The following is a 14,879-nucleotide window of genomic DNA, read 5'->3' as shown; positions in this document are numbered from 1 at the left end:
AGGAGAGTGTAGCCCCTTGGAATTCAAGATGGTGGAGTATTGTGCCTTAATAAGGGCAGATATACTAACAGCCCCCTTCTTGTAACGGGCCACAGTTGGTGTGTGGTATTTTGTAACTAATGTGACTTGGACAGAATATGGGTCATCTGATAGTGTGGTTTAAAAATTATGGGAGCTCATATGTAGTAGAACAGTTACTTCCCTGGAAAATTACTGTCTTCATTTTTTCAAAATACAGCTCTCCTTTATTTTACCAATAAAGTTGAAAGTTTAGCTTTTTTCTTTTTTTGCAGGGCAAGATTCACCCCTAAGCTAACATCTGTTGCCAGTCGTCCTCCTCCCCCCAAAAAGCCCAGTACACAGTTATGTATAGTTGTAAATTCTGGTTCTTCTGTGTGTACCACCGCCACAGCATGGCTACTGACAAGAGGTGTGGTTCCGCGCCAGGGACCAAACCCTGGGCCGCAGAAGCAGAGCGCATGGGACTTTAACCGCTAGGCCATGAGGGCTGGCTCCAAAGTTCAGCATTTTAATCAGATGGCTGCAGGTGGAGAATCAAAGGGAACTGAAGTTTAATATTCATACAGACCTCATAAAAGATGTGTGTGTCCCCCCTACAAAAGCCAAACTGTTGTGTTTCTTCACAGGCCCTTTGATAGGATCCTAAAAATTCCAAAGTAGAAGCTAATAACCTTGAGAGATCTTTTTTAGTTTTCTGACTAGTAGACTTTTAGCATTAGAGTATCAGGTATAAAATAGATCTTGAAGACGATTTTTTGTTTTGAAAGTTTGTAAGATTCATCAGAAATTTACAGAGCACCTACTGTGGGCCAGGCCTTGGGGTTACAAGGAAGAATAAGACCCCCGAAATAACACTTTTTTGGTAGTGCTGTTTTTTTGGTAACAGCTTTATTGAGCTATAATTCACATATTGAGATATATCTCACCATTTAAAGTGTACAATTAAATGACTTTTAGTGTGTTCAGAGTTGTGCAACCATCACCACAATTTTAGAACGTTTTCATCACTTCAAAATTCCGTATTTAGCTTTACCCTCCCGTTCCCTCATTTCCCCATCCCTAAGCAACCATTAATCTACTTGTGTCTATAAACGTATTTGCCTATTCTGGACATTTCATATAAATGGAGTCACAATATGTGGCCTTTTTGGGGGACTGCTTTCACTTAGCATGTTTTCAAGGAAGGTCCGACCACGTTGTAGCGTCCATTTTTGTGGCTGAATAAAATTCCATTGTATGGATATTTCCCATTTATCGATTCATCACTTGGTGGACACTAGGGTTGTTTCCACCCTTTGGCTACTATGAGCAGTGCTGCTACGGACATTTGTGTACACGTTCGTGGGGAGGTATGTTTTCACTTCTCTGGGGTCTACTCCTAGGCGTGGAACTCAGGAACTGACAGACTATTTTCCAAAGTAGCTGCACTATTTAGATTCCTACCTGGTCTATGAGGGAATGCATTTTTATTTCCCACTAAATCAGGTTCGTCTTAGACTATGTTCGGGGCTACTAGTAAACGGCAGAAACTTAAGAATTCATTGGCCAGAAATTTCAGACTGTTGATATTCTTTCTTTGGGGTCAGGGCCTCCCATATTCCCCAGGCACCATCTCCTCTTTCGGCCCCCGGGAAGCTGCTAGACCCGCAGGGGTGCGCGGCGGGAACCTGCTTAAGGGGGGTGAAAGGGCACGGAGGGGCAAGGGCCGGACGCTGGCGGCTTGCGGCGGGCCACGCGGCGCGGGGCCTGAGCGACGCTGCGGCTCGGCCCGGCCCGGCCGGGTGTCCCGCGCGTCCGCAGGCCGCCGGGGCTGGGGTGTCGCGGAGGAGCATGCTGGCGGCCAAGCCCCCAGGCCTGCGGCCGGCCGCGCGGCGGCGCGACCGCGGGGGGCGGGGGACTGAGGCCGCGCCCCCGCGCCCGTCCCGCCCGCGCCGCGCCCGCCGAGGCTCTTCCGCGCCGGCAGGGGCAGCAGTGGGAGCGGCGCGGGGCGGGGCGGCGCGAGCAGCCAGGAGCGGCCCGGCCCGGCCCGGCTCGGCGGCGGCGGCGGCAGCGGCAGCGACGCCAGAGCCCGTGGGCGCCGTTCGCGAGGCCGCCGCAGGGGCCCGGCCGCAGCGTGGGGAGGCCTGGGCTCCGGAGGCCGCGGCGGCCGCCATGCCGTTGCTCTTCCTCGAGCGCTTCCCCTGGCCCAGCCTCCGCACCTACACGGGCCTCAGCGGCCTGGCCCTGCTCGGCACCATCGTCAGCGCCTACCGCGCCCTCAGCCAGCCCGAGGCCGGGCCCGGGCCCGGCGAGCCCGAGTCGTCAACGGCCCCGGTGCTGCCGGAATCGGCCGCGCTCGTCCGCCCGAGCGCCGGGGGCCCGCGGGCCCGCGACGTGGCCCAGTACCTGCTATCGGACAGCCTGTTCGTGTGGGTAAGCGAGGCCGCCGCCGGCCGCCGAGCGGGGGGCGCCATGTCACCCATTATCTGTGGGGGGCGTGGCTGGGGCCAGGGTCCCCCTCCCTCGGGGACCACCGCGAGGGGGGCCTGGGGGGCGGAGCCCCGCCCGCGAGCCGCCGCCGGAGGACGGGGTGAGGTGCCGGGGCCCGGGCGTGGGAAGGAGGTCGGCCCGAGGGCCGGCGCCTTCGAGGGCCTGGGGGAGGGCCCGGGGCGCGCCGGGGCCGAGGCGCGGGGGGAGTAGCAGTAGTAGACGGGAGCGGAGCCGGGGATCCCGAGGGCCCGCGGGGAGGGAAGCTGCACGAGCTCGAGCTGGGCCCGGGGAGTCGGCCCCCGGCCGCTGTGGGACGTCGTGCGGCAAGCTGAAAGGCTTCTCCGACTCGGTCCCGCACGGGAGGGCTGTGGGGTTCCGGTGAGAGGAGAGGGCAGAGACGGAACTCGCGTGTCGAGTCCGGGAGGGCTTTCGCCATTGGGGTGTTCGGACACTCCTGTTCGGAGAGAGGCCGTCTCCCACCACTTTTTTTTTTTTTGCCATTTCGTATGCGATTGTCCTCTTTGGGTCAAACAAACCTACAAATCGTGCTTCCTTTCCTGCTGCTTTTACCTGATGATTCATGACGGTTTCCTTTGATGTCTGAAGGCAGCAAAACATTTGGAGTCTAGAGGCCGCTCATCATTTTAACTCAAGATTTCTCCTTTTAGTGATCCGTTTTAAAACAGGGTTTGCAGTTCGTCTGCCAATGCAAGATAAGCAACGTTTACGAGGCATAGATGCTGGTTTCGCTTATTAGAACTGATCATTTTCAGGCTGGGCAGATCAACAGCTTTTTGGCTAAAGAACGTTACTTCCACTTTGGCCTTGAATGCCTGCTTATATAAACCCCACAGTGATCAGAAAAGTTACTCCAAGATTTTAGTCTGTCACTTGGATTTACTGTGGCGTCTTGAGTCTTGTCTCCTCCTGCGAGTTCCCATTTGGCGTTGAGAGTAGGCTGTAAATGACGGAGGTTAATGTTCCAAGTGTATAGAATGATATACAACTCATTTGTTATAATTAATCCCACTGTGCTTCATCAGGAAGCAGTGGGGTTTATGAACTCTGTGGGCTGTGGATGAAGTCTCCTGGTCCTTCTGATGAAGAGATTAGTAGAAGGCAGTGAAAGGTGAGGTTCCGTTCCTCCCCTGCTGGGTGAGGTTGCACCTTACAGCACCCAAGAAGGGAGAAGAGAAAGAACTCAACTTGCATCTCTTGTTTAATTTCAAATCTATTTTTGACCTAGCAGGTAAACAACTGAAAGTGATGTGAAGAGTGCTTTTGCCAAATGTTAAGATTATACTTTAGTCTTTGATATGTTTTTAAGTATGAGATATGAATAAGCCGTTGAGAAGGAACCAATGTAGTGTGTACATAATAACTACTAGTATTGTCCAATGATTTTTTTCCCCTTAGAGTTTCTTTTCATGAAACCTGTGTTCAAATTCCGAGGTTAACACTTTTTCATAAAACGTTACATAAAGCCTGTTGATTTTTCTGTGAAAATTAATACTTTGAAGAAAATTTCCTTTTCAGTAGAGGACTTGCCTCATGCAAGTTTATCATTTCTTCCTATCTGTTGATGGTTTTTTCCTTTCTCAGTTGATCTTCTTACTGTTTTTCTTCCATCTTTTCCTTGGTCTTTACAGTTTTCATCTTGGCTTTCCTTGGTTTTTTAACCCTCATCTCCCATTACATGGTTGTTTTTTTTTTTTAAAGATTAGCACCTGAGCTAACATCTGTTGCCAATCTTTTTTTTCCCCCTCCTCCCCAAAGCCCCCCATTACACAGTTATATATTCTAGTTGAGATCCTTCTGGTTGTGCTATGTGGGAGGCCACCTCAGCATGGCCTGATGAGTGGTGCTAGGTCGGTGCCCAGGAGCCGAACCAGCAAAACTCTGGGTTGCCAAAGCGGAGCGCTTGATCTTAACCACCCGGCCATGGGACGGCCCAGCCCCCATGGTTCCTGCTTTAGTAGCTGAGTAGGAGTTACAGTCTCAAAAGCCTTCCTTTGTGGCCTGACAGATAGCATTATTGAGTGAGTATGTGGTGAGGCCTTTGTCAGAATGGATCCTTTTTGCACTCTGCCCAAAGACATTCAGATTCAGTTTTTTTAAAACCAAGCAAGGTAAAACAAAAACTGATCTTTTGGCCAGTTCCCAAGTCCTGCTGCTATTATTTGGAGTATTGGAATCTCTAAAACTTATCTTTGTAGAGCACAATTTAGATTAATATAAGTCTGATAGCATCTCAGGAGGTTTTGGATTAACAAACTCAAATCAAAACCTTTCAAGGGTAGTATTTGGGGCACTCTGGAGGGCACAGCTGTGAACACTTTCCCCTACTCTCAAAGCAATCCGTATACAAATATGTCAAAATCTGCTAAATGATAATAGATATATAAAGAAAATATGATGGAGTTTGGAGGAAAGAGAAAGTGATGCTCAGGGAAGGATGCTTGGAGGGTGGTGTTTGAACCCAGCCTTGGAAGATGGAGAGGAGCTCAGCAGGCAGCACAGGGCGTTCCAGGTAGAGGAAACAGCGTGTGAAGCTCAGACTGGTGTATTGAGGACAGTGCAGAGCATATGCAGAACAGTTCATAAAGTGGGCTGTTAAATTAAAGTTACATTGGATCCTCTGATTTAAGAGTGAGGTTGGGATGCTGAAGGGGAGACCCAGGAGTCACAGGAGATGAGGGAAGTGATGCTGCTATGAGAAAGGGAGAGGTGAGCAACCCCTCTGAAGGCGTATTTCTCAAACTGTACCCCTGGCATCCTGGTTCGTGGTCACCTGGGATACTTGTAAAATGTAGTTTCTCAGGCTCTACCTGGGGATCAATTTCGGGGAGAAGGATGGAGGCTTGGCATCTTCATTTTGATTAATGTCCTAGGTGATTTGGGGCACACTAATAGTTGAGAAACTGAGTAGGCAGGAAAAGGGGTGTGGGGCGAAGGTCAGATTATGTAAACCTTGCCTGCTCTGCTAAGGAGTGTGGACATTATTTTGTGGGCCCTAGAGTTTAAGTGGGATTGTGGGGGAAGAGGGGCTGTCTTGATGAAATGCTGTTTTCAGGGCACAAACTATGCCATCAGCGGGGAAAATGGATTTCCATAGAATGCGAAGAGGCAGGAGATGTAGTGACCTAAGACCTCCTTCCCCAAGGCCCCACTCTCCAGGTGGCCCTCTGGCATGGACATTGAAAACAGCTTAGAGGGAGGCTCTGGGATTCTCACGCCAGCAAATACCCATGACATGATCACTTGTTTCTTCATGTCTTTCTAGAACTTTCATTCTAAAGTTCCATTCCAGATTAGGTTTTATTTTGTTATCTGTGTCTAGGCTTATTGTTCAGATGTTGTTTCCATTAAACAACATCTTGATCCATTTCGTCGTTTTGAATTGTTCAGATGTTTTTGGCTTTTCCACTTCTTTATTCTTACTTGTTATTTTCATTACTTTCTCCTTTCTGTTTTTTTTTTTACTTTTCTATGGATTTGCCTCTAAAATTGTAAGAGCAGGACATGGTAAAATGAAGAAACAGAAATATGAAACAAGTGTTAAAGTTCTGACTTTATTGTATGCAGGTCAAAGAATTTAAATACAAGTCTCAAGGGGCAAAAATCACCAAAAATGAAAATGGATAAAGTGAACTGACCATTTATTTTTTTATCTATCTATTTTTGATTGGCATCTGAGCTAACATCTGTTGCCAATCTTTTTTTTTTTTCTCTTCCTTCTTCTCCCCACAGCCCCCCAGTATGTAGTTGTATATTCTAGTTGTAGGCCCTTCTGGTTATGTTGTGTGGGATGCTGCCTCAGCGTGGCCTGATGAGCGGTGCTAGGTCTGGTGCTAGCGCCCGGGATCTGAACCAGTGAAACCCTGGGCCGTAAAGCAAGCTCACAGACTTAACCGCTCGACCACAGGGTCGGCCCCCGAACTGACCATTTAAAGCATGGATTAGCAAACTGTGGTGGCCTCTTTGGCCCTGCCTGTTTTTGTACAGTCTAGAAACTAATAATGGTTTTTACATTTTTAAAGGGTTATTTTTTTTTTAAAAAAAAGGAAAACTGTGTGTCAGCCTGTGGCCTACTGAGCCTAAAATATTTACTGATAGCCCATTAGATTAAAAGTTGCTGACTCCTGCTTTAAAGAGCCCGTCTTTAGTTAATTATACAATGTCAAAACTGAAAGTAATTTGCTAGGTTTGAGTCTTTATGAGTTGAATATTCCAAAGAAGATTAGAGAAAAATGTTAGGTCCAGAAATGTTGGGGCAACTGAAGAAAAAGACTAAATTTGTAAATAATAGGATGTAAGTCTAGATAAACAACTTTAAAATATAGGAAAAATCTTCAGGGTGAGGGGAAGGAGACTGCTGCTCGATTGCTTGCTAGATGTGTGCTGAGTGCTTTGTGTGCGTAGTCTCACTTATTTCCCTGTTATTGTAAGAAGAGGAACACAGTCATGATGCAGTAAGGGGGAGTATGCATCTTTGAATTTTATTGGCATTTTATACTTGTCGCTGTGAGCCTCCGGAGAGATAACATTCCAACTGTCTTTAAAGGGAGGAGACAGACAAATGGTGTGTGGAGGGTGGTAGTTAGTGTTGGTGCTAAGTAGGAGATTAAGAAATATCCATATTGCTCATGTCCTTGAAGCAGTTCCTGGTAGGTTAGCTGCGTGTCCTCACAGGCTCATGGATACTGCCCCATTGGTGGCCAGCATTTTACAGGATGAAAAATACCTCCAGGGTTACACAGTGGTAAATGTGGCTAAGCCATTTGTCGCCACCGTCTTTTCTTTTCCTTGAAGGTCTTGAGCTGTCTGAGAATTTAGTTTCTGTTTTCTCCAGTAGAACAGTAGAACCGTTCTGGGAGGGAAGTTTTCTTATGGGGCCTTAGAGTAGATGGAATGAGTTTAAATTTGATGTAAGTCGGGGTTCCTTGAGTCACTGCTCTCTGACCTGTTCTGTTACAGGCTGCTCAGGGACAAGCAAAACTTGTTTTCATTTTATGTAGACTAATGAAAAGTAAAGATGTTTGGTGAGGTTTTAAAAAAAATATTAAAGCTTTTACAGTGCTATAGATATAAGAAACTTTTCTTTTTTTTTTTTTTTTAAGATTTTTAAAAATTTTTTCCTTTTTCTCTCAAAAGCCCCCCCCCCCCCGGTACATAGTTGTCTATTCTTCATTGTGGGTCCTTCTAGTTGTGGCATGTGGGACTCTGCTTCAGCGTGGTTCAGTGAGCAGTGCCATGTCCATGCCCAGGATTCAAACCAACGAAACACTGGGCCGCCTGCAATGGATCGTGCTAACTTAACCACTCGGCCACGGGGCCAGCCCCGAAACTTTCCTGAAGTCTTTTAATATAGTAGAAATACTGTGTGTTGTAACAGGTTAACTTGGGACTTAGGCCACCCAGTTTTGGTTTGTTACTCGTCAGTCTCCCATCATATGATAAGAAAAATAATGTGGAATTTCAAAGCAGGCCAAATTAGTTTAATAGATTTTAAAATTAATTAAAAAAATAAATGCATTGCTCATGATACAACAATCAAAAGGTACACAAGTGATAGACAGTGATAAGTAAATCTCCCTCTGTCTGCTACCTGATTCCCTCCCCTAGAAGTGGCCATTGCCACTTTCTTGTAATTAGTGCTGGTGTTAAGTAGGAGACTAAGAAATAGCCACATTGATCATGATCAAGTCCTTGACACTGTTCGCATCTGCATGTTTTACAAATGTGTATGTATAAATACTCTTTTTTTTTTTTTACACAGGAGGTAGCATAGTATTCACATATGTAGACTTTGCTTTTCTTTTCAGTGATCAAATTATCTTGAAGTTTCCGTATAACACTGGTAAATGTAGAGCTACTGAGTTAGTTTTCCTGGCTTCATTGTATTCCACTGAATGGCTGTTTTACAGTTTATTGAACTATCTCCCCAATGGACATTTAATAAATGTTTTCCATTTTTCTGCTATTGTAAACACTGCTCCGGTGAACTCCTTATACTTACATTTAAGTTTGAATTCTGCCTGCAAGGAAAAATTAGTTAGCAGTATAGAGAAGTTAAAATGAGGTTGGTGCTTTTACTGTGGTCTGCCTGGCTAAAGCGGTGGTTCAGACTAGCCGTGCTGGAAGTGAGCCTCATTATGATTGTTGGAGGGAGACGGTTTGTCTTGGTTCTGTGGATTTAAATCTGGCCTGAAGTGTTGTTTCTGTAAGAATATCCCTGGTGACCTAGTGAGATCTGATTTGGGATTTGCTTTTAAATGAGAATTGCAGCGATTATGTTTCTTTCCATATTTACAATTTTTCAAGACTTTGTCAATTTTAAAGTTGAGAATTTAGCGTATCCTTATTGGAGCGACATAATGTTTGTGAAATTAAGACATTTTTCTATAAATAGACATAGAGTAAATAGTTATTAATAATTGGTAAGGTATTTTTAAAAACAGTTTGTACCTAACCTTAAAATAATTTTTAGTTGTTTCTAATCCTTAGTAGCTGTAGCTTTCATCTAAAGTTCACAAATGGTTTTCTCTTTCTTTTTGCCTAAATTCCCTTTCTAATATCAATATGCTTTCTCAAGCCTTTTTTTCCTTTTTAGCCTTTCTAATTTTTAAGTCTGCCATTTAAATTAAGAAAGGGTTATTGGTGGGTGATGGGATTATGAGAAACTTTCACTTTCTTTTTTGTAAATCAAAGTTACGAATTTTTAAACCTTATTTCTAAACTCAGAAAAACTTGTTAAAAGAAGTTTAACTGAGAAATACTAAATAATACTTTATTTTTTGTTTTGTAACCTAAGATGTTTGAGAATGCTGTTTTGGGTAGAGAAATGATTAAGTGACCCTAAAATTGATTTTTCTCCTTCATTGCTGTCACACCAGTTGGCTTGGTCTGTTAGCTGCGTACCAGCCAAGTTCCATGTCTTGTAGATACTCAGAGTTCTCGAGGGCAGGTCCAGATCTCCCTCACTTCTCTTAACCTTCTGTATCCCACGATCAAGTAGATGCTAACTATATTGAATTTATTTCTTTGCTTCATGTGCCTGCATGCAAAAACAGGAAGAATTCTTTTTTAAAATTGTGTTGTTATTAGGCTGGGGGATATTTGGCTGATTTGAAAAATCCTCTTCAGCTAGGGGATGTGGCATGAGGGGTTGTGGTTGTGGTTTTGTCTTATGACATTTTTCTTAATTAACCTGACTGAGGTTCCCATTGACTGGTGTAGAGCCATTGACAGTGAAGAGGAGCCTTTTTAAAATCTATTTCCTGTCCTTAAAAATTAGTATTCTAAGCTATTTGTGGGAAAGTTTTGAATAGAGCTGTTCCAGAGGGAGTCATAAGTTAGGGATACAGGATGTTTTGGATAACTAATTTGAATTTTTTACTGGTTATTTGAAGGATTTAATTACTGGAATGGTTTCATTTTTCAGCAAAACTATTTTTGTTTCACTTCTTTAAAAATATACCATGAGCCAGCCGTGATGGTCTAGTGGTTAAAGTTCGTTGGCGTGTTCCGCTTGGGCAGCCCAGGTTTGGTTCCTGGGTGCAGAACCACACTACTCATCTGTCAGTAGCCGTGCTGTGGTGGCAGCTCACATGGAAGAACTAGAAGGACTTATGACTAGAATATACAACCATGTGCTGGGAATCTGGTGAGGGGTAAAAATGAGAGGAGGATTGGCAACAGATGTTAGCTTAGGACAAATCTTTCCCAGCAAAAACCAAAAATCAAAAAAACAGAAAAACAAAAACTACAGCTGCTCCTATCACCCTGCTTTATACTGGTGCTGGTAAAAAAAAAAAAAAATTATATATATATCTCACGTACTTCCTTGCCCCATTAGACAGGCAGACTAGAACTAAACATAATTTAATCTTTTTATAATGAATCAGGATGCCACTATGTGTTCTCCCAGAGGGGTGTGAGACAGTAAGGGGAACCTAAAGAGACCTTAGAGAGCTTGCTTTCTTATATTACTCTTTTCCCTCACCTTCCTTTTCTTTTCTTTCTTTCTTTTTTTTTTCAATATCATTTGCTTCTTTTAAAAGTAGACGGAAGAATGACCTGGGAAGAGGAATATGACCACCTTCCTGTAAACATAGTGAAACAAAGTTTGAAGCAGCCTTTACATTGAGTTCGTGTTCATTTTCATTTGCTCTAACTAAAAGTTATCTTTACTGTCTTTATCAAGGTCTTTTGACTTTTTTGGGTCGTGCAGAGTTTTGAAAATCACTTAAGCATCAATAATGTGATGTGCCACACTAGCCTCTCGGTCAGGGGCCGCGCGCGCTTTCATTTTGTAAGCATTAGATTTGTTGTTTAAGTGTAAGGATATCCACCTCTCAATTATTTAAAAAAGATTTCATACACCCCGTTAAAGAAGGCTTTGGTCTTACATTGGTGTGTCATGGTTGCCTTTCAGTTCTCGGCCGCTCCTGCCAGTTTTCTTCTTCTTGGTTTCTTGATTCCACTCCCCTCTAATGCCCCAGAACCTTTACTTTAAGGCCAACACCAAGCCCAGAGTATCTTTTGGTTGGCTGATTGTCCCATTGCAATATATTTTTAGATATTTATTTTATTTTATTTTTAAAATAAAATATGTTTACAGTATATTTTCTATCAGTTCTTCATGGTCTTGTGACTTTGTTGTGACCATCTACCCTCCTCTCCCTACCTTCTATTTGTTTGACAGGGCAGGCAGGATATTTGGGTGCTGGCTTTTACTGTTCATGATAACTTCATATGCTAGAAAAGTTTTCTTAAGGCTATCAGAATCTTAATGTGGGAAATGATGTACCTAGGAGACACCTACGGTTTATAAGGTGCATACAGCTTTATACGTACTGTACAAAGTTTATACACAGTTGAGTTGTCTGACTGGGAAGATGGGCTGCTGGAGGGTACGTATTGGGACAGGGCTCTGTGAATTAACTGGCAAGCTGGTGCCTCTCCTCCCACTCCTCATCCCTACCCCCACCACCCATAAATAAGTGTGCCCCTTCAGATATCACTTACCTTGTACTAGTAGAGAACTGGAAAGGCTCAGTCATTAGAAGTGGTGGCTGAATCCCTAATATAAAATTTTAGAACTGCTTTTATTTTTAAACAGGAGGAAATAAACTTCCTTTCTTTGGTTTGTGTACAGGTTCTAGTAAACACTGCTTGCTGTGTGTTGATGTTGGTGGCTAAGCTAATCCAATGTATTGTGTTTGGCCCTCTTCGAGTGAGCGAGAGACAGGTAAGCGCAGACAGCAAGAATGGATTCTTGTGACCAGATTTTTTTTTTAACTGTGTATTTGGTGGAATTTCAAACTTATGGGAAAGTTGCACGAATACGATGAAGAACTCCCATGTATCCTTTATCCAGATTTACAGTTGTTAACATTTTTTTCCATTTGCTTTAACATTTGCCTTTTATTTACATATACGTATTTTTTCTGATCCATTTGAGAGTAAGTTGTAGACATCACACCCTGTTACTCCCAAGTACTTCAATATGTATTTTGTAAGAGCAAGGACGTTTTCTTACATAACCATAGCACAATGATCAAAATCAGGAAATTAAACCTTGATAAAATAATTTATATAATCCACAGTCCATATTCAATGTAGCCAAGTTTTCCCAATATTGTTCTTTGTAGCTATTTTTCCCATGACTTTTGTGATGTAGATTTTAAAGAAGCATAGATTTGTTTTAGTTTGAATAATCATAAATATCACTCTTTAGATTATGGGTTCTTTTCCAAGGAATTTATTGAGATTTTAATTTTTCTCTGTGAAAAGTAAATTAAGATTCATTATTTTATGAGCAGAAAATTAGGTGACTTGTTCCTGTTTCAGATGAGATAGTCTGATGTTTGAACATTACTCTCAGAATGTATATATGAACCGAACATGCCCTCCTTAAGGAATTATGCCACAAGCATACCATACAGATTGACAGTTCCCCAAGGATTTTAGTGGACAGAGTGCACAATGGTATGTTTTAAAATCGGAATTTAGAACTGGCCTTTAAAACAACAACATACTAACAAAACTATATTTTACTTTATCTTATGCCAGTAGTGAAACACAGGACTCATGACATTAAGAGTAGAACAATGCAGGACCGGCCCGGTGGCACAGTGGTTAAGTTCACACGTTCCCCTTCTCGGCGGCCTGGGATTCTCAGTTAGGATCCCGGCTGTGGACATGGCACCACTTGGCAAAAAGCCATGCTGTGGTAGGCGGCCCATGTATAAAGCAAGGAAGATGGGTGTGGATGTTAGCTCAGGGCTGATCTTCCTCAGCAAAAAGAGGAGGATTGGTGGTGGTTAGCTCAGGGCTGTTCTTCCAAAAAAAAAAAACAAAAAAGAGGTACAACAATGCTTCACTCCTTACCTACCCTTTCATCCCATATTTCCTGTTACCAAATCAGCTGAGGTCCTAGTTTAGAGCTGAAATGCAGTCATGGTGTGGTTGAGCCCTTGTATGCTGCTGTGAGCAGGAGTATTTGTTTTGCCAGAGATTTTTCATTAGTGAGTATGCAGCGCTTTCTCCAAAATACCAACTCCAAAGGTCTCCTGGATGGGATCAGTGGAGTGTAGAGTTCTTTAATAGGATACTTCTTTGTGCTTTGAGAACTTTTGATTTGTGGGCCAGAAGTTGGTCAGGCCAGGCCGGCCATCTAATGGCTGGTAAATTGATCTGGCACCAGTGGGCCTTATATACTACCTTCTTTTTCCTAAAATGTTAAATATCAATTCAAAATTTGCAGAAAGCATAATAACGTTGGAGTATTACAGAGATTTTTACAGTACCTAGAGGTAATCATAATGGGCACATGTGTTACTCAACTCTGCTTTCAGTTTTTTCAGTATAGATCACATCTTTCATGCTGTTCTGTGATGAGTTATTTTTTGACTAATGTCATCTGGTAGCATTTTATTAAGCACCATTTTTAGTTAGAACTCTACACAATTGACATAGGTTTGCTCTGTGGGTGCTTAAAGTTCAAGAAATAAATGCTAGAGGCAAAGACACTGAATACCTAAAATGGGACAAATAATAAACTGTTAAGTGGAGGTTTAGAACAAACAATTTTGTTTTAAGCACTGAAGGCCTACTATGGCACCTGTCTAAGCACTGTGCATATATTAACTTATTTAGTTCTCTCAGCAGATATGCCGTTGTTATAAGACCCATCCTGTAGATGGAGAAACCAAAGCACAGGGATCTTAAGTGACTTGCCCAAAGTCACACAGCAAATAGGTGGTGGAGCAAAGATCCAAAACCAGGGTCCAAAATGTCCTAGGTTCACCTTGTGCTTTACCTGCCCCAGCTCTGGAAACAGACATTCACCAAGATTCCAAGTTCATTTTATTCTCTGTACAAAGGGCGTACAGGCAGAGTACAGTGTGTGAAAGTTCTCAAAATAATTTTTTAAGTAGTCCTGTTATCAATTTGTTACACATTTAGGTTTAATTAGTTCTGTTTTTATTCAACTTTTGCTTTTTATCTGTTAATGTTTTGAATTTGTGAAACATTTATGTTGTTCAAAACCATACATAAAAGTATACTTAGAAGTCATGTTTTCTTCCTTATCCTCTCACTCAGTTCCCACCACTCCTATAGATGGCTTGATAGTCTATTTTATTTTATTTTTTTTAGGAAGATTAGCCCTGAGCTAACTACTGCCAAACCTCCTCTTTTTGCTGAGGAAGACTGGCCCTGCTAACATCCATGCCCATTGTCCTCAACTTTATATGTGGGACACCTGCCACAGCATGGCTTTTGCCAAGCAGTGCCATGTCCACACCCGGGATCCAAACTGGTGAACCCCGGGCCGCCTAGAAGCAGAACGTGCGAATTTAACCACTGTACCACCGGGCCAACCCTTGATAGTCTATTTTAATACCTGTTGGCTAGATGCCACTCATCCCCCTTTTCTTCAGGATAGTAAAGATTTTTAAAATGGGAAGCCCTCAGTGTAGGAAAGTACAGTGAAGCAGATGCACTTAGACACTGCTCATAGGAGTGCACGTTTATACAACTTCTTTGGAAATCAGGTGGATGTTACTTACCAGAAACCATAACAACGTTTGTAGCTTTGATTCTATAATGCTGAAGAAATAGAAACTCACACAAAGATATTCATTGCAACATTTTCTGAATGGTGAAAAATTAAGAACAGTTTCATTGTCCCATCTGTAACCACTAAAATGGTATATTCAGAGAATATTCACTGACGCTGGTAAGGTTCTTACAATAGGATAAGTGAAATAAAGCAGGGTATAAAAATTAATGTTTTGTGCATGGGGAAAGACTATAGAAATGTTCAGACATTTTTGTTTTACTTTTCTTTGTACTTTTTTGTATGGTATTGATTATGGTTT

At 43.0% G+C, this 14,879-nt stretch overlaps 1 protein-coding gene across 1 annotated transcript in view; it reads left to right on the top strand.

The window, feature by feature from the left end:
* Window positions 1-1,989: 1,989 nt before the first annotated feature.
* The window catches only part of AMFR (autocrine motility factor receptor), a 44,046-nt gene continuing 31,156 nt past the window's right edge, over window positions 1,990-14,879 (top strand). Inside the window, exons 1-2 of the mRNA XM_070500670.1 lie at window positions 1,990-2,433; window positions 11,651-11,743. Of these exons, the coding sequence (XP_070356771.1) occupies window positions 2,173-2,433; window positions 11,651-11,743 (354 nt within the window). The 5' untranslated portion in view covers window positions 1,990-2,172. The remainder of the gene's footprint in view (window positions 2,434-11,650; window positions 11,744-14,879) is intronic.

The sequence above is a fragment of the Equus asinus genome, chromosome 28, assembly GCF_041296235.1.
Source record: "Equus asinus isolate D_3611 breed Donkey chromosome 28, EquAss-T2T_v2, whole genome shotgun sequence".
NCBI lineage: Eukaryota > Metazoa > Chordata > Mammalia > Perissodactyla > Equidae > Equus > Equus asinus.
The sequence above is the reverse complement of the archived record's forward strand: the minus strand, read 5'-3'. Positions and strand labels throughout refer to the sequence as shown.